This window comes from Citrus clementina, unplaced genomic scaffold, assembly GCF_000493195.1.
Source record: "Citrus clementina cultivar Clemenules unplaced genomic scaffold, Citrus_clementina_v1.0 scaffold_9, whole genome shotgun sequence".
NCBI classification, from domain to species: Eukaryota; Viridiplantae; Streptophyta; class Magnoliopsida; order Sapindales; family Rutaceae; genus Citrus; species Citrus x clementina.
Window position 1 is genome coordinate 10,316,146 of NW_006261964.1, and position 19,343 is coordinate 10,335,488.

Genomic DNA, 19,343 nt, shown 5'->3' on the forward strand with positions numbered 1-19,343 from the left:
AGCAGCAAGCTGTGTGCCCCCAGAGACTTTAACCTAACCAATGACTACAGAATGGGTTAGGGTTACACTTGAAAGTAGCACAGAAAAATTCGAACATCAAGCAGAACTGGATCGGCAGCGAGGATATATTTTATGAAAGATTTTCTTCTCATCATCAATGGGGATTTCATCTGATAAACAGGAGCAGCAGCAGCAGCAGCAGCACCTGCATCAATATATTTCCCAACAAAGGCAGGGGTCATAATCAGACCTACGGGGGTCAGAATACAGCCTTCATGTTCACATCCCAGCAGTGATTATCAAAGATTTGCAGCAAGTCGTGCCTCCTGCTCACCATCAAAAGGAAAAATCTTGGGAGAAAAAATTAACGAGCGAAAGCAAACCCAAGTTAACAGAGATGTTTGTTACTTATAGGAAACGAATGTACATACAATTTCTTGTTTAAACTATTTTTAAGGATCCTTTCAAAAGAAAATATTTTCTAGACTTTAAAAATTAAAACAAAAATAAAAATAAAAACGTGAGGATGAAGACCTGAACGGTGTACTAATAACCATTACTATCTCTTTATCAGGTTTGTCAGTAATATTTGATGCGACAAAAGTCTCACGAAAAGTAAAAAAGAAAAACAGAAAATAAGATCCGAAAAGGAAAAAAACTTGCAACAATACGACAAGAATGAACTTAATTGAAAGTGTAATACGGCAACAATAGAGCTCTAAAGAAAAGCTAGCCACAAAAAGCAGTATCTGCAACCTAGCATAAACATACACAGGGCTTCATTTAATGCTAGCTTAGTACAGAAGAACAAACAAAAAGCAAAAAAAGTAAATAAATAAATAAGATAAAATCAATGCGTCTTGACTACTCCTGAATGCCTACGCACAAGGCTGATAGTTTATGTGGACGTTTCGAGCCAATGTCAGTCACAGGTGAGAATCTATTGAGTTGCAGCATAATTTTGGTTCGGAGGAGCAAGCTTCTGTAATGGGGGCAAGAAATCATGAAAACCCAAGGTGAAACGTATCTGTCATCCTTCATTAGCAACAACTGGGTTTGACTGCCTTAAGCTCTCACAACCAGGGCAGTTGTGCAAACTTTCATGAATGTAAATATCACACTCTAGGCAAAAGTGTTTTTTGCATTTTGGGCAAGCAACACAAAGGCCAGCTTTGTTTCCTGCATTAAAAAGAAACAGATAATGAGAACAAGAAAGGAGTTGGCAGTGCATGCCTACAAGAGCTCAAGTTCTTTATTTCTCAAATTTTCTTTCCTTTTTCTCATTTTCACCTAGAAGACGGTAAAAGCAGCTAGGTTTAAGCTGATATAAGAACCCTTATACTGCTTCTAAATAAACAGGTATGCACAACTCACCAAAAAACACAAATGGCTAACTAGTCAAACAAACTTTTCGCAGAGCAAAGAACAAAACAGCTACACAATAAATAAGCATAAAATACACCAGCCAAGAAAAGTTTCTTCAAAATTCTGTATTTTGACATCAAACCAGGAATGAGGTATCAGCATCTAACATCCGTCTTTGTAGGATAGACTCTTGTCCTCTTGAGCTTATTCATGATTGATAGTTTCTCGTTTATTTGTTGTGTGCTTATTTGAAGTGGTAAGGTTTGATCTATGACCTTCATTACCTCCAGCCCTTTAATGATAGTTTCTCTCTTTCTCTCGCTCTTAATGGGAAACTGAACCTTAACTGTTTGGGCTAATAGTAACATTTCTACGCTGGTGGCCTAGAAAGGAAGGTGATGACAAATCTATTCTCTGATATTGGTTTCAAAATATGACAGGCAGCCATTTACATAAGGTGCTTTCATTCATTGCCTCTCACAATCTGTAAATAATATTTATGGTAGTCTGTAAAAGAATATTATTTATGGTAGTCCGTGAAAGAATATTTATGGTAGTCTGGAGTCAGAGCACCATATAACTAAATCTTTGTCTCACTTCTATATAGTTAATCTACCATCACCATATTTCATGCACTTACGTAAGTACATTATAAAGTTTCCTGTAAGATAAGTGGGCAGACATGTTTTGGCTGCCCCATTACATCTTGCCTCAAGGTACCAAACTGTCTGGGGCTCTCGGCTCAACTTGTGATGACACTGAAATATTATGTTTCATTGGAAGTCCACCACATGTGAGAAAACAGTTACATGCTTCCTCTATTGTGCTGTTTCCAATTCCCTTATTCATTGACTAGCCCTTGCTCAGCTCTTTCCTTGCACCACTTTAGTAGTAATGGAAACTTGACCATAAAAAATAACAAATATAATTCACCTCCATGTATAATTTATCAAGAATGGTGTATTAAAGTATTATTGAAAAATAATAAACAAAAAGCCGCTTGGGACTTGCAAAGCTTTCCACGTAATCACTTACCGGAAGCGAGAAGACTTTGTTGGCAACCAAAACAAGTTGATCGCGATATGTTATGTAGATCATTTAGACGTGATGGGGTGGCCTCATCGAATGGTGCAATTGGAAAGAGATGATGGTATGACCTTGCCAAATGAGGCGAAGAAACAAGTTGCAATCCACAAATACAACATTCAGTGGGTAGCTCACAAACACGAGCTTTGCATCTTGGACAGGTGTATCCCACACCAATCTTAACTTCTTTATGACATGAACATATTGAAATAGAGCCCTCCCCTGCTCTTTGTGGGAAACCCATCTTGATCAAACTGGCAATTGCAAATTCAGCTATAGCTGGAGGTGGGGGTGCATGCTCCAGTATCAACTCCTTGAAGTGGGACTGCAGAGTCACATGAGAATATAAAACAAAATATAATCACAAGAATACTTTTCTTTTACCTGTTAACAGGTAAGAAGTGTCGTTACATCAAGGAAAATAGAAGGACATAATAGAAATTAGACCACATCTCTCTTTCTCATTATGTAGGAGACAAGAGTCCCTAAATGGTAATTCCTTGCAAATATGACATAATTTATGCCAAATAGTCAAATTTCTAAGTGGATAAAAAATTAAAGCATTAAAAATCCATTTAGTCTCTTAACACCAATTAGAATGTTGAGCTCACCTCATCCAATGCGACAGAGTAGGTTCCACCAGTTTCTTGGCAGAGATGTTTGCATATGAACATTTCCGCAGAGAGACCAATAACCGAACACCTAATTTTAGACTCCTTGCATTTCTGAATGGTCTCCATTATATCTCCCGGATCACAAGTACTGAGAGCAGAATATAAGATTAGAACTTCACGATGACCATATGATGGAATTTGATTGAGAAGCCCGTGTACAAGATCTAAGGCGTTCTGTATCGAGGAATCACCTGAGCATCCCAACTTACCCATCAAAGCTTTTATATGAGACTCGGGGCTTCCACCGAGATCAGTTAAACAATTAGCAACCCCATCCTTCACGGTCACCAAACCAATTTGACTAAGGGGATTCTGGTCAAAAAACTCCCTGACAAAAGCCTCAACTTGTTTTGCAACAACAACCATTCTACTTGGCCGAAAATCCATCTCTGCAGCTGCCTAAATACATAATAGAAGCCAAGCACCCAACCCAAAAAAAAAAAAAAAAAAGGAGTTAAAATTCTTACAAAGAATAAGAACAAACAAAAGCTCACATCATGTCTTCCATTAAACACTGAATCTTTACCCTTTCGCAAAAAACCCACAATTGTAAAAAATTCAAACTTTAATCCATTATACATCTCAAAATTTTAGCTTGAATGAAATTATACATACATACATACATATGTGTATGTGTGTGTGTGTGTGTGTGTAAAGCATACCCGAGAGAGATCGATGACAATGTAGAGATAACGAATAAGACCCTTTTGGATGCGAGCAGTGGCGACTGTTAAAGAACGACCACGGAGGCGACGGCGATATTGTGCATGGTAAATGGCAGAGTTGTCAATGGGTCGAAGAAACCCTGACTCGTCTTCTTGTAAAGCTTCCCATGATCTGTCATCTGCGTAGCTTCTTTCCCACGCTTCAAGCCCCCCATTTAAGTTTTCCTCTTCATCGTCTTCTTCCTCTGCTTCTCCATTCAATCGACTTCTCTCTGAATTCTTCATTTTTCTTTTCTTTTTGTTTTTCTTTTAATTCACTGAATACAACCAAATATTGCAATTATCGTTCGGTAGGTGTCTGTGTCTCTATCTCAGTGCAGCATGTTAATATATAATGTAGGGAATGAGTTTCAATTCGAAGCTTTGTTTTGATTTCTTTTTTAAATAAGAAAAAATCTAAATTATTTTTCCCAAAGAAAATGGTAAATAAAAATAATAAATTCCGAAAAATAAAAACTTATTTACTAGCTACTCGAGCAGCTCGAATGGACGAGTGAATATACTTTGTCCTACAGTACCTTGAGTTTGAGTAAGAGTTATGATGGAGTGCAGCATTGTATTCAAACCTTGAAAAAATTTACAAAATGCATACACTCTTTTTAAGATTTAGAACAATCAATAATGCAGTTTGCAAAAAATACTTAGTTGGCTTTAAGCTGATTATTATAATAAGCCACAACCACCTAAAACTGTCCTAATGTAAAACTTTTATGTACGGTTTATTGAAAAGTAATACCTTTCGCTGATTTCAGATCCAACAGTCATGCAGTCTTCAATGTCATAATAGATATTTATGTAGTGTCATAATAATACTATTTACGTAGAAATAACAAAAATCTAGGTTAAACTAGATTATCTGATTATTAAATTGATTGGTATGTTTTAGATTAATTTGCGATTTAATGAGTCCATGAATTAATCAGAAACACTATGCAGATCAACAATAACAACTTAACAACTTGTAAAGTACTGGCAAATCTTTACAATTTTTTCTAAATAAATATTACTTCAACACAGAAATATACAAAAACATTTGCTAAAAACATTCATAATTTTAAAATAGCGACCATAGTAACAGATTCTCAATCAATGAAACTAATAACTCAGATAAGATTCAACCACAAAAAAAAAAAAAGGAACAATAACAACGTATTCACATCGATCTACGCAACATCTTCGCAACATTACTACAAATTTTGGTTGAACTACACTAGAATAAACACAAAACAACAACATCTAGATCATACTGTAATTAAATACATCTTATAAACCAATCATGAACCATGAATACATTGATCTAAGGAACCAAATTGCTACATATTTATAATATTAGACTGAGCGTAGCTAAAATAAATACAAATCGAAGGAGTTTAGATCATATTATACATTCAATAAACTTATGAATCATCATGAACTATATGTGGATCAAAACAGCAATAGAATACATACCATATATGATAGCATATGAATCAATCGAATTTCTAAGGAAACAAACAGATCAGATCGTCAAAACGCCTAAAAAGGAAATACAGACCATCAGAAGTTATTAATCAGATATGATTTCAAATCAGCAAATACAGTCAATCAAACAAACATGCAAAGTATGAGATGCAAAATGATAGGTCAAGCTGAGGAATAGATTTTTTTTTATAAGAAACTCAAAAATGTACTAATGAATAAGATGTAAAAACAGATAGTGGACCAGCTGTCCACTCAGAAAACCAAGACTAGCACTATTTGTGCTATACAAAAGTAGACCCAAACACCCGATATAAGGCTAGAATCAGTTATAATTCCCTATCTCAAAACACCGTCCAATTTAGATGTATGAAGAAAAAGGATGAATCTTGAAGCTCCTTAAAGACAGCTGAGGAATATATCGCTTACTTTCGAAGAAAGAATTAAAACCTAGCCGCAAAGCAAGGAAGAAGGGATGGAGTGCAAAGAGGGATGAGAGAAAGGGTATGCTTGGTATTTCATAGAGGCTAGTCACATGATCAACTAGACCTAGATTTGATACTTTCACCATTTCTTCATTTGTCAATTTACCTAAATACCCTTATATTAATTTACTGAGTAAATAAAAATTCGCCGAAAATCCATTACTATATTATGCAAAAGCCACGCTGTAACTGCATAGTCACTGGTGGCAAGGACCAAAAGCGGTAGTAGAACTCAAATGTGCAAACATAATTCAAATAGAGTGTCATAGAGTGACAAATCTATTGATGCTAATTTTACATTGAATGAAGACCATATAAATGTCTTACACTGGGATGTTACAGGAAAGAAATTTATAAAGCAAGAAAACAATCATCTCCAAGTGAGTCTCAATTGTTGTATATATAAAGATATTTGGGACTGTCAAAAAATGCTCTCACACGGGACTTCAATTAGGTCACAGGTTGGGATAAAAGATACTACCCTTAAATTCATACCACCACTCTAAAATGTTTGAGCAAGTAAATTTTTCCAAATCTATCCAACATAAAGAATTTAACTCATAACTGATAGTTTCTATTCTCATAGCTCTGTTCTCAGGAGTGTTAAAAATCATAAGGAGATAAGAATCTGAAATCTTGTAGCTGATAAATAACCATTCACCCCCACTGCTAAACTACAAAAGCTCCCTGAGGTCTAAAGATGACAGTGGTCACCCATATCTAGCATCCAGCATCTCACTCATATATATCATCCTTCTCATTTATTTTTTCCACAAGAAACACAGTTTCTAAAACCATAAAAACTACATTCCACATTATCCTCATAATTTCTTTTTTATTTTATTTTAAATTTGACATCCTTTTATTCTTCAACACAGAACAAAAAGACAATTACTGTACCAAAGAAACCCAAAAAGACCGTTAAGCTGAAAAATAAAGAAGTTCTCTCAAAGACGAAAAATCTTCAAAGTAGGGGTGGGCAAATCGAGTTTCAGTTCGGGCGGTTCGGGTTTCGATTGGGTTGCAACCCGTTTGGGTGGGAGTATTCAACCCAATTGGGTTCAAAAAGCGAACCCAAACCAGACCGAACCAAGCGTTTTGGATCAGTCCGGTTTGAAAATTCGGGTCTGTATTTTGGTTTGGGTACAATTCAAGTTACAACAATTCAATTTCCAGAAATTCACCAAGCAGCCACCTAAAATTCCAAAAACTCAAATCCCAGCCCAGATCAATGAATGAAAAACAAATATCAACTACCAAGCATCCTCAGCATTTCAACAAGTCTTTTTAAAGTTAACAAAAAAAAAAAAACAAGTACTCAGTTAAATAAAGCTATTGAGTTACATCTCCAAATAACAAACATGATTGATAATCCATGTCCATCATCACATTTCCAAAGGACAAACATATAAGATTAATAAATCCATCTCCATCACCATCAACACTCAAGACAACAGTTCCAAATAAGCAACAATTAAGAATTAACCACCAACACTCAAGCACAACGGCCAAAAAATGAAGAAGCAAATGAAAGACATTCTGAATGTGTTTGATTGAGATCAAGATTTAATTAAGCACTATTAGTCGAGAAAATACCACATAGTTTTGATGGGGCAGTGCGCAAACTCCATTAATGGCCAATTGGGCAGAGTGAAGATTAGTGATAATTAAGGACCACAACACGATTTAATTAAGCTCTACGCAAGGGCTAATTATAACCTTTGTTGACTTTTTTACACTCTCTAATCTCTAGATGAGCTTAATCGAGATGTAATTTTAGACAGTTATACTTCTTCTTGTTCATAGCTACGACATGAACTATCATTTATTTTCAATTTCAAGTGCCTGACTGCCTGTAATGCCCGATTGTTTATTTTTCAATTTCAGTCTCTAGACGTCCTTCCCATGCTCGATTGAATCGCAAAATAAAAGCAGCCATTATACAAATATACATATGTATTTAATTATCAATCGAAATACAAAAATACGGCCATGTCCCATCATCACCATTTGGAATCACAAACATATGTATAACCTTATGTCCTTACCTTGTGTCGCTGACGATGGCAAACGAAGAAGGAAGCAGCGACGGCAGCAACTGGATTGGAAGCAAACAGCACAAGGTGACAGCAACTGGAAGCCTCGAACTAGGAAGCAAACAGGCTCAAGGAACGTGAGTGAGTGTGTCTCTGCTCCGTGCTGTGGTTGTGGAGCGCGAAGAAAACAAGTCCTCTCAAAAATGAAAAAATCTTCAAAATATCCCAAACACCAAAACCACCAAAAAAAATGAGTGAAATTTTTTAAAATGTTTCATAACATTCTAAAACCGTAGATACAAACTAAACCCTAAAAAATAAACGTATTATAAACAACGATTAAAATACCCATGCAGAAGAAATAAATAAATAAATAAGCATTGAATAGCCAAAAAAAATGACAACAAAGGCTGAATGCTTAAGCCTTGCTCACCCTTTAGGCTGAAAAAGTACTTTCTGACCCACTGAGTCAGTGAATCGTTCTCTCCTCTCGAGATCCCTGGTGCTCTCACAGTCGCAGGCTCGCAGTGAAGGGAAAAGACACGTGTGCATTGTGTTGCGAGTCTCGTGGTTTAAAAACTAAAATCCAACAGCCGCAGGGCACCTCAACAGTGTATTTATTTTACTTTTTCAGAGATATTACCCATATATTGGCAAATAATATATATATATATATTTTTTGGGTCCAATTTAGTACATAGGTTTTTTCATTTTTAGGTTTGAACCGGTTCTATTTAAGTTATGCCTTAGAACGAAAGACACTTCCGAATCAGCTTCGTCCAACAACTAACAATGAAGCACAATCTTTCAAATTAATTATCAACAAGCTTATAAATTGAGTGGGCGTTACTGATTCGTGAAGCACCACTTCCCATCCGACTTGCATGTGTTAAGCATGCCGCAAACTAAATAATTATAGAAGAGTTGATTGGGTAGTACTTGGTGTTCATTAATATTGTTAAGCACCAATTCGTCGCTTCCATCTATTTATTAAGTATTTCAACAATTTTTTTTTTTTAATTACATGAGACAATTTTTTTTTTAGTTACAATATCTTATATAGTACTGTCTAAATTTTTATATATCACAACTCAAATTTTTACGCACTGTGATGTTCAAAATATGTCAACTTTTACCTTTTTTAAAAAAATATTGTCTTCACTCAAATTTTAAGAAAGAATTAAACTCTCACAATATTTTTGTGCGGGTTCACACCACTACTATCATACTTGTAAGAAAGTGACTCTAACTACTCAACCTTATTTAAAAAATATTTAAATTGACTAAAAAAGTACAATAACTTTTATTTGTACAGTTAAATTTGGTTCAAGTGATTGAGATGATGATCATATTGATTGGGTTGGTTATAAGGTTTAAGTAAACTCAATACTGTTATAAACAAAGTTTAGGCGTCAACTTAGTAATCTAAATTATGTTGCAATTGCGAAAATTTACTAAATAAACGGTTGAATAAATAGTAAATGACATAATAATATCGTTGAGTAAGGTAGTTTTTTTTTTTTTTTGGGATATGAAATTTGAATGGGTTTGAATTTGACAGAAGTCTGAATAAGTTCAAAAAATATATCTGAATGATATATTTGTTTTTCTTTTTTTTCAATATTTGAATCTAAGTGTTAAGTTGTTTGTTTTTCAAAAATAAAACATTTGAAATATAATATTTTGACATATATAATCTCATATATATTGACAATACTTATATTTTATTGGTTAAACACAAAAAAAAAAATTGATAATGTTTACCTTATCAAAGCATGAAAATAAAATATATATCTAACACATGTTTTTTTTTTTAACATTAATATATGACACTTAAAATGTTATTGTTAGTATATTATATTGATATTTTTTTCTTGTTAATTACATAAGCGAATCAAGAAATGTTTAATAATTTGAATTAAAATTAGTGTATTGAATAAAATTCAAAATCTATCATAAAAATAGTAAATATAAATACAAAGAGATAGACCTATTATTAAGCACTCTCCTAAAGTTTTATTACGTTTAAACTTCTCATTCATAAAAAAAAAAAAAAAAAAAGAGTTGAACACACACATATAACCAAAAAAAGGGGATAAATAAAAATTAATAAAAAAATAATTTATATAATAAGAAGTAAATTTATTTAATAAGGTTATTAATGAGAGAGAATATTAAAATTCTATTCACTTATTTTACCATTAAGATAAAAGTCATATTCTTATAATATTTGAATTTTTCCATTTAGAACTAAACATCTTATAATCAGACATAAGCGATAAAAAACAAACATATTAAAATCTATAAATGTCTGAAAATAAGTAAAATTTAAACTTCAGATAAAAAAAAAACTGTAAGTCAGTGTGGATAATAAAGACCCATCTTCCTTATTTGCTAATTGTTTTGTTCTTTTTTATGAACTACTTTAATTTGCCTCTCACTTATAACGGCAACCTTCAATTTATTTCCAAAAATGTGAAAATATCAATTTATTTCTATCTATTGTTAAGGATATTAAAAAACAAAATTATCAATACACCCCTGTTTACCATTATATTTTAAATGAAAATGAGGATAAATTGAGATTTTCCACCCCTTTTACCATTATACTTTAAACGAAAATGAGTATAAATTGAGATTTTCTTAATTTTTGAGGATTATTAGAATGAAACGAAGTTTACCCAACATGCATTGAAGTTTACCCAACTTTTAATTGGTAATAGATGGAACTTTCCGCATGGCCAAAGCAACAAATGCTTCATTGCTTAATGATATAGTTTGAGCTAAACACGAACAATAGGAAATAAGCAATCACTACGATCATAAATACTTATACATTCATCAAATGCTAGAAGTGGAATTGAAAGTATTGAAAGGGTTGGCGCAATAGGTCTTTGTAAAGAAATCTTTTTCATTTCATTTTATGATAAAAGAGAAAACAAGCCATTAGGCTACAAAGGGAGAGCTCGATTATACATGCGTATACAGTGATACCGTCGACAGTATCAGACACAACGATTTGGGTTTGTTTTTAGTGTACTAAAGAGGCGTGTTAGACTAATCAGATTGTATTCCATATGTGATTCTGTATACAAATTCTGTATGGTAAACCCTATCACCGGTTAGGCTGACATAAAGTTGATTACAAAAATGAATCTCGGATTAAGCGTGCTAATACCCGGGAAGATAATCGACTGATCACCTCAGGAAAGATTGTGGAGATGCCTGGCAACACGGGAAGCAGCTCTCGAAGTGCCTGAGCAACATCTACACCCTGAGGAGGGCCACCGTAGAAAGAGAGTGAATGAAATGAAATGAAAATTATATAGCCGTCATAAGTGAGGAAAATAAGTAGCTGTGCAATTAATAATATTAATTTCATTTCATGTTACTTGTTGCCATCATGAAATTAACGCTATGACACTACAGAAAAAGACAAAAGACAGAGTGAGTGAGTTGAGAACCAACAAAGAGAAGATTATTCCCTCAACCTCCTTCAATACATCCTTTCCAAAGAAAACACTATAGATGGAGAGAGTGCGGTCATAATAAGCTTTCTCCAAATCAATGAAGAAGAGATCATTCTTGAATTTCGTTCATTAGAAAACCAAGGAACTGATCCAACAAACCTCCCAGTGTGGAGCTAAAATGACTATGCTATAAGGTACCCTTGTTATCTTCAAAATTTTAAACAGTTCTATAATTTTAGGCTCACTCAGAAATTTTATCTCCACCAAAAGAACTGGATTAAACGAAACAATTCAGCAGATAGATTCCACTAGGAATTTTAACAAGAGAACTGCCTGAAAAAAGAAACTCCTGAAGAGGTTGTCCCACCATCATGCATAACTTTAACAGGAAGCTAAGTCATAGAATGAAAAAGTTTATATGCATACTAAATTATAAACAGATGTAACTCTATTATTCAAGACTGAAAGAGAAGCCTACTCTCCACTGTATTATTTAGTGCAAACTTTAAAGTACCTGATTTGATGTCCTTGATACTGAACTTCCCGCAGTTAAGAACGCAACAATTTTTTGTACATTGTTCAATATAACTTTGTCCTCCTCAGTTACGGTGGGTAGAAGTGCAGCAGGCTTAAAGGGTCCAAAAGAAGGAACCATGCTAAAAACTGGGGCAACATTTCCAACTCCCAGAACAGCCATTATTTGTACCAACTGTTCCCTTGTAACTGCATCAATGCCCTTTACAATCTGATTCAATTGCCAAATGCAACAATTAGATATTTGAATGAACAATCATGAAGCACAAAAATGTGAATGTTTAAGAGGGAAGAAGACGCATGGTAGCATGAAAAATCAGGGTTGGATCTTGAATTACCTCATCCAGAAGAAATTCTCGAAAAAGGCTCCCTTTATCAGACAACAGAAAGGCTAAAGCTGCCCTCGTTTGAATTTGCTGTGTTGGTTGAGATCCACTTGACGAAAGTACAGGAAAGATATAACCTGTTTGGCTTTGCAAAATACCAAGCTCGGCCATATGCCCATTTAAGCCCTCTCCACCACCACTTTTGGCTGCAGTTATGAAATTTTCAAAGGCTTGCATGATATCAATGAATCTCTCAGCATCAAAAACACCAGACTTCCCATATATTGTGTATCGCAAGGCATTCCTCAAACGAGGAGCTTCATCAGTCAAAAGTCTCTGATGGTATTGGGAATATAAGAAAACATATCAAACTTCAGTTTGAACCATGTGCAATGTTCTTTAAAAGACTAAATCATTGTAACGCAAAAAGCCGGACAGTCAAACTGTAAATGGCCAACTGACATCATGGTCGTGGAATAGTTTTCACAAAATCATGCAGCCTAACTAATGGGATGCAAAAGTTATATAATTGACCTTCAGCATTCATACACTTCCAGGGTTCTAGATAGACTAATGTTTCATAATGGTCTAAAGCCTCAACATAATAATTAACTAAAATTGCCGAAACTTGTCAGACGAAGAATTTGGGACTTCAGTATATTTAATCTTTTAGTTGCAATGATTAAAGTATTGAGAACTTCGTAAACAATATCTCCGCTTAAGCTTTTTCTTACCCCAGTGAGATGAATAAAAACTCGTTGAATTCAAAAGTCAAGTTTCTGTCCAACTCTCAGTCTGGGCATTGAAATAATGACTTGTGATCACCATTTTAAAATCTATTAACATCTTTTGCCAAGTATATACTTGTCATTTTAAAAGCCAAAGTATGCAGTATTCACTAAAACCCATTAATTGAAGAGTTGACACGTGCATATCTGTGTAATTATTATTCACAAAAATGTCTAAAAATTTTCGTACACATCCACTAATATTCATACCTGGGCTATATATGGATAGGCTTCATCCACAATGGCAAAATCAGAATTCCCTACCAAAGCAATGCCTTCTAGAACTCCTACTGCCCTAATTATGAGAGCAAAATAAGGCGGTATCCTAAAGGGATAATCAAATGTTATTTGGGCCAAATCTGCTGCCAGCTCCTGAAAGTTAAAGTTTTTGGCTCCTCCACCTTCAAGTGCCTGATCAAATACCTTAGCCAAGACTGGCAAGATGGGCTCCAAATTAACCCCCTCAGGAATGAAATCAAGTTTGACAAAATCTTTGACTATAGCTTCATAGTCCCGATGAATAAGGTGAGCGATTGCTTCGATCATTCCATATTTCTGATCATCAGTCAATTTTGTGACCAGACCTGTCACATCAAAAGTGTACCTTAGCATATAGTATTTTGGCTCTTGATGTCCTGCAGAGAGTATCCTATTGTGCAATTTGTCATTTGCTTGAAACTACAAGCCAATATAGTATCAAGAAGCCAACTGAAGATTTTTCATTATTACTGAAATATAAACAACAAAGACCTGTACATTTGCAATTTGATTCCTGCAATCTGGACACCTAAGATTTGATAATGAGTTCATAAACATTGTACAGTATGGATGCCTACTCACAGTCACACGTTGGAAAGCAAAGTATATCCTATTATAATCATGTTCATGGACATTGTATATTATTATGCAAAATTGCATCAAATTCATCAGGTTACGGTTGTTGTATTTCAACAAAATATGCTTCTCTTGTTTATCATATATGCGCCAACTTTTACTAGTCCTATTATCTCCATTAGATTATACTTTGGAATTATTTGTTTCAGCTTGGGTTTCCTGACATCAACATTCAATCATGTTCATGCCATTTCAAAGGAATGAAAGAAAGACCTAAACCAATTATTTGATGGTAAATCCTGAGTATTCTTTTTGCACTTTGTAACCAACAGTCAAGGAACTATTGGATTGCAAAAAGACTGGAACCAAAGTACTAATCGTGGAAACCACTATAAATACACTTTTATATTAGAAAATACAGAGCTGAATGTTGACATTACATTTAGATAACAGCAATAATCAATTTGTTCATAGAACTGAAGAACCTGTTAGAAAAATAGAAGGAACTTAATCTGTGACAATAGTTACTTGACACTTTTATGACTTATGAGAAGCAAAGACATGAAAAAAAAAAAATTGCGTGGCTCAAACGGAAGAAAGATGAAGTGCTTCTTTATAAAATTTCAAAAACAAAAAATAAAACATAAAAATAACACAAGTAAACTATTAGATTAAGAATATAAAAAGATGATCTTTCACAATAAACACTTATGGAGTAGACTGTTACCGAAGTCAAGTATAGCCAGCTTGCCATCTGGGGTGCGAATTAAATTTCCAGGATGTGGGTCAGCATGGAAAAATCCAGTGTCAAGCAACTGTAATAAAAGTTTTAAGAAAGAGAAAGAGAGAGAGAGAGAGAGAGAGAGAGAGAAGATAATTAGGAGTCTTCCAATCTAAACTAATTAATTACATTTTGGAAAAAAATAATAATAAAACTAACAATAATGATGATCAAAATAACAAAAAAAGACACCCAAAAAAAAAAAGGAGGAAGCTCAGTGCTTCCTGAACACCCACCTCATTGGTAGCATAGCATATGCAAGATGCAATTATATGTTGTAAAACATGAAATGAATCAAAGAAGTGATCATAGAAGACAGTCATTGTTTATATTTCCAAACATATGGTATGGCCACCACTACAATATTGTGAACAGTAATTGTTATTTCCTCAGCATGTATCATTAATCTCTCTAATTGTTGTTGTTGTTGTACGAAGACTGGACTTCCAATTGAACAGTGAATACCCATGAAAAATTTCAATGATGGACAAAGATTATCACAGATACCTGTTGACGTATGGGAAGAAATCAGGAAACTACTGAGAAATCTATGTGCATGTCATCTTAGCAATTGAATTGAAACAGAAAAAAGAGAACAAAACAAACATAAAAAATAGGGAAAAAAAATTAAATAAGTACAAAAGAATCTATCCTCAGTAAGCTAGCATAGACATGCCAGCGCAATTCACACATGCAGATATTACCTGCTTCAGGTAGCATATGACCCCAACATTAACCAGCTCTCCAACATCACTTTCCGTACTTTGTGACAACTTTTCTCCTTCAATCCACCCTGTAGTAAGAACCTTTCTTGAAGTATACTTTTCATAGGTCTTCGGTATAACCACCTGGTATATGGAGCTTTTAGTAACAATCTTCCATTATATTTTTGTTATCACAGTCCAGTCTATGCAGACAAAACACAGAGGTATATTAGAAGCATGTGCTATCATAAAAATATTTTCAATTCCAGTTCTAGATATATGCATTCCATCTCCACATTGAGGTACAAGTGATACTCCATGGTTGAGAATAAACAGTTGTGGGATCAACCACAGTATTCAAGCTTTAGTTGTAATGCATAGACAGTTTTCATTTCTCTGATTGTACTTTTATGGCTTTCAAGAACATACAACGGATATGTCAATTTCTGATGACCAATTCAGCCCTTTACAATATTCTTGAGTTCAAAAGCTGGAAAAGCAGCATGATATTCACTGTGTAGTCTAGTAGGCTGACTCATAAGCCAGTACCAACTCCACTTGCTTGACATTTAAACAGAAACTTGGTAGGGTGCGAATGTAATGGTTCAGATTTCAAAATGAATGTTTTAAAAATATTTTGGACCAAGGGAGAACATCACACAAGTGAAGTCACCTTCCATTCCAAGCATTGGGTCCCAATTTTTTTGATGTACACACCAAATCTAAATTGAGATTATAGACGTGTAAAGCCAAGAAATTTGTATTAACCAGAGCCCTGCAATTAAGTAAAGGAAGTTTGTTGCAGGAGAGCAGGGAGTCATTCAACAAGACACCCTTTTCAGATCAGAGTTAATTATAGGAAATTGAAGACTTTGTGGCCACATGTATTTATAACTGTTGCTTCACTCATAATTTTATACACTAAATTGCATCTTCCAGATCTTTTTGTTATAAAATTATCAGAACAAGGTTAAAGATGAAAACCAAATAGCAGTCAAAACTCAAAAGCCAAACAACAGTCTTCAAGACATAATAAAGCTACACCAGTGAAAGTCATCAAATTCACCTGTGGAAGATCCGTTTTCATCATTTCTGCAAACAGTGTCCCATTTTCACCCTCATTAACATAATCTAACTCCTCAAAAAAACGAGCAGCCCATTCATCAACCAATCCAACAACATCTATGGAGACCTTAAAGAGAAAATAAAGGAGTAAGAAGGAAGTGATGCAAAATATCATTACTGCCACTGTAGAATAAGCATGCCCTCTTGAAAAAGAAAGGCTAAATTCTACTATTTTCACACACACACAAACACACACAATAAAAAAAAAAAAAAACCTGAGGAAACTTCCGCAGAGCCAGTCCCAGGTTGCGTATAATGAACAAATCGACTGTCACTGTCTCAAGAACAAAAGGTCTCTGCACTTTGACAGCCACCAAATCCCCATTTTCTTTCAGCCGGCCCTTATATACTTGTCCTAGTGATGCTGATATAAACCACACGAGTAAATATTTTACGCCATAGACTTTCTGAAATTACTAAACAAAGGCACCCTTTCTTCATTCAGAGAACTGAAAATCTGATCATATTGTGATTAATTATAACTGAGCCTACCTGCAGCAATTGGAGAAGAAGAGAGTTCTGAATAGATTTCTTGCCAAGGCTGACCAAGCTCCTCCTTAATAAGAGCCATTGCTACATCATCAGGAAATGAAGGAACCTTCACATCATCAACCACAGATATCAATTATATGTAGCAGCAAAAGCTAATGGATGCTGACATGATCAAGCAAGAAGGCACTTTACCATTCTATTTTCTGTCTTTCCATAAATTGTTTGCAATGCTTTTTTTTTTAAAAAAAAAATTCATTATATTGTTGAGGGCTTTAAGAGTTCTTAAGTATCTTAAATGCATTATGATACAATAAACACAGTCACTTAAGGAGCAATAAATGAGGACTGACAAAATTATATTAAAAAAATATTCTAGTATAGGTCAGGGAAAATGTAATGATTCCTATTTAAAGAAAGGGAAACGAAAGAAACATACAGAAATGCCAAGTACTTTACCTTGTCACAAAGCTTTTGCAGCTCAACCATTGCAACAGGTGACAATATATCTGGTCGAATACTCAGAGCTTGCCCAAGTTTTATATATGCTGGACCCAAGGAGGTAACAATGTCTCTTAATTCAATTGCTCTAGCAACTTCATTCTGATTCAGAGAAAACAAATTAGATTGCAAATAATAGGTGCACTTAACCAATTGAACATGAACCACATTCAAAATGCACATGCATGCTTCATAGGAAAATGCTAACTCAAATTTTCAATAACAAAAAAATTACTGATAATAGCCCACATCCTCTATCTGCAGAGAGAATTTCGAAAGTAGGAACTTGGAACAATTAGCATATCACTAACACACAGTATCAGGAAATTCAAACTACAAGAGCTGGTATACCCCAACACTAACATACACAATTTCTTGGGGCAAATGTAATTCAGAATACAAGAACGAAACTAGCTCATTAAGACTTTACCTCTTTGATCTTCTTGGTAACAATATCCCAAGCAATACGTGAGAGAAAACCCCCGGCTACAGAGAGTAACTGGACAATCCGTGTAGCAACAGCGCGTGGACGCTTGCCCCAATATGCAGTAATGCTTGCAGGGTCATATACCAAGGGCAAAAACTCGCTGCTTTCATCAACCTGTGAAGGGGAAAAATTACATTAAAAAAAAAAAATCACAACCATTACCAAGGTTTTGCAAAGACAGTAAATATAATAAAATGTGGTGTTCATAAGGTTACCTCGACAAGGCGAAGTTTAACACTGTCATCAGCAAACTGAGAATCCCTCAAATTCTGGCCCCTCAATCCTTTCATTAAAATTGACAGCTGTTCATTTTCTTCCATTTGTGCCCTCACTCTTTTAATCTCCTGTGAAACCTCACCCATCCTCTGCAGTTCACAATAAATAAAACACAATCAATAACCTAATATTATTGTAATATATATATATTTTTGGCAATTTAGATGAAATAAAAGTGATTTGAAAATCTACCATGGAAGCTCCGTTGACCGGTTTCAAAGGAGGCGATGATCTTGAGCTTCCATTGACAGTTTTGGACGGCGAGGAGGAACTGGCCGGTCCGGTTCCGGTCTGCTTCGGTTTCGGTTCAGAGGCGACCGCGAACACCTTTCTGGTCCGCCTGCGGACCGAAACTCTGTTCTTCCGGAACGAGCTGGCGGGAAACCGGGCGGGCTCGATTCCGCAGTAGACGAGCCGGGGTGACGCGTCCATTAGCGGAACCGTATAGTGAAAAGACTGCGAATCAAAGAGTGATCTCACTGAGTTGAGTGTGAGCTCTGTGGCAGAGAGAATCAGAATCAGTGGACCAGTAATTTTCAAGACTTGGAATTTCTGTTGAAGATTCGTTTAACTTCTCGTTACGTTCAGAGTTGTTTTGTTTGTTTTTGTGTGCAGCACTAGTGGCTGGTCATTATAGGAACACGTGGCACAAGGCGGAGCGTTTGAAGTTTTTAGCGGGTGAAATAATGATTGTTACTTTTTTTATATTTACTTTTTCGTTTTATTAATTTAGTTATTTTTTATCTGCTGGATTAGTGGACTAGGCGCATGTGCAACCACTGGTTCATGTTTTTAATGAATTTATCGTGGAGAAGGCGAATGGTGTGAGTCAGGGCGACCGGTCACAGTCACAGGTGGAGGACAACGTGGTTCGGATTTTCGGGCAGTGATGTATGGAAAAACCGGGCAAGGGCACCGGGGCAGCACTGTGCGCTGGCTGGGACGAGTTGTAGCCGTCCAAAATTTGAAATTTTTTTTTTTAATTTTATTCATATAAATATCGTTAATACTAATTTTACAGCTTTATTATTGTTATGTTTGCAAGCCTGTCACACTAATAATTTATCAATTTTTCATTTCATATAAAATTTAGAATATAAATTTAATACAAAACCTATTAACTCACCGTATTCAGGAAAAAGCATTTTTATTTCTCACCTTTGATTTTTCTTTTTTTTTTTAATTAAAAATCTTGTCCC

The 19,343-nt window shown here is 34.9% G+C and overlaps 2 protein-coding genes across 5 annotated transcripts; both read right to left on the reverse strand.

Moving 5' to 3' along the window:
• Positions 1-666: 666 nt before the first annotated feature.
• Positions 667-8,472, reverse strand: LOC18032295 (general transcription factor IIH subunit 2). 4 transcript variants are annotated; one of them, XR_002904822.1, is made up of 7 exons: positions 8,263-8,472; positions 7,842-8,042; positions 3,788-4,107; positions 3,063-3,524; positions 2,401-2,776; positions 2,014-2,248; positions 1,094-1,179 (listed from the first exon to the last, which is right to left on the reverse strand). XR_002904822.1 is itself a non-coding variant. In XM_006420552.2 (6 exons), the coding sequence occupies exons 3-6, from the start codon at positions 4,073-4,075 to the stop codon at positions 1,031-1,033; spliced, it is 1,275 nt and encodes a 424-aa protein (XP_006420615.1). In that variant the 5' UTR covers positions 4,076-4,107; positions 7,842-8,042; positions 8,263-8,470; the 3' UTR covers positions 667-1,030. The 4 variants fall into 4 exon arrangements, 2 of the variants coding, with proteins under 2 accessions (XP_006420615.1, XP_024037336.1); XR_002904820.1 differs by having other exon boundaries at positions 2,014-2,266; XM_006420552.2 differs by lacking the exon at positions 2,014-2,248 and having other exon boundaries at positions 667-1,179; positions 8,263-8,470.
• Positions 8,473-10,764: 2,292 nt separating this feature from the next.
• On the reverse strand, positions 10,765-18,750 carry LOC18033496 (uncharacterized protein sll0005). Its single transcript, XM_006420553.2, has 13 exons — positions 18,337-18,750; positions 18,084-18,233; positions 17,812-17,982; positions 17,340-17,483; positions 16,884-16,989; positions 16,607-16,755; positions 16,333-16,458; positions 15,267-15,410; positions 14,509-14,596; positions 13,158-13,531; positions 12,172-12,495; positions 11,814-12,044; positions 10,765-11,103 (listed from the first exon to the last, which is right to left on the reverse strand). The coding sequence occupies exons 1-13, from the start codon at positions 18,574-18,576 to the stop codon at positions 10,972-10,974; spliced, it is 2,379 nt and encodes a 792-aa protein (XP_006420616.1). The 5' UTR covers positions 18,577-18,750; the 3' UTR covers positions 10,765-10,971.
• Positions 18,751-19,343: the final 593 nt, after the last annotated feature.

Excerpts from the sequence above, each read along its gene's own strand:
- LOC18032295 (XM_006420552.2), bottom strand. The coding sequence starts at position 4,075 with ATGAAGAATTCAGAGAGAAGTCGATTGAATGGAGAAGCAGAGGAAGAA. Across the intron at positions 3,525-3,787 it reads TTGTCATCGATCTCTCTCGG|GCAGCTGCAGAGATGGATTT; the intron begins GTATGCTTTACA and ends TTATGTATTTAG. Across the intron at positions 2,777-3,062 it reads ACTCTGTCGCATTGGATGAG|TCCCACTTCAAGGAGTTGAT; the intron begins GTGAGCTCAACA and ends GTGACTCTGCAG.
- LOC18033496 (XM_006420553.2), bottom strand. The coding sequence starts at position 18,576 with ATGGACGCGTCACCCCGGCTCGTCTACTGCGGAATCGAGCCCGCCCGG. Across the intron at positions 17,983-18,083 it reads TTAAACTTCGCCTTGTCGAG|GTTGATGAAAGCAGCGAGTT; the intron begins GTAACCTTATGA and ends TCCCCTTCACAG. Across the intron at positions 16,459-16,606 it reads CTCTGCGGAAGTTTCCTCAG|GTCTCCATAGATGTTGTTGG; the intron begins GTTTTTTTTTTT and ends TTTCTCTTTAAG.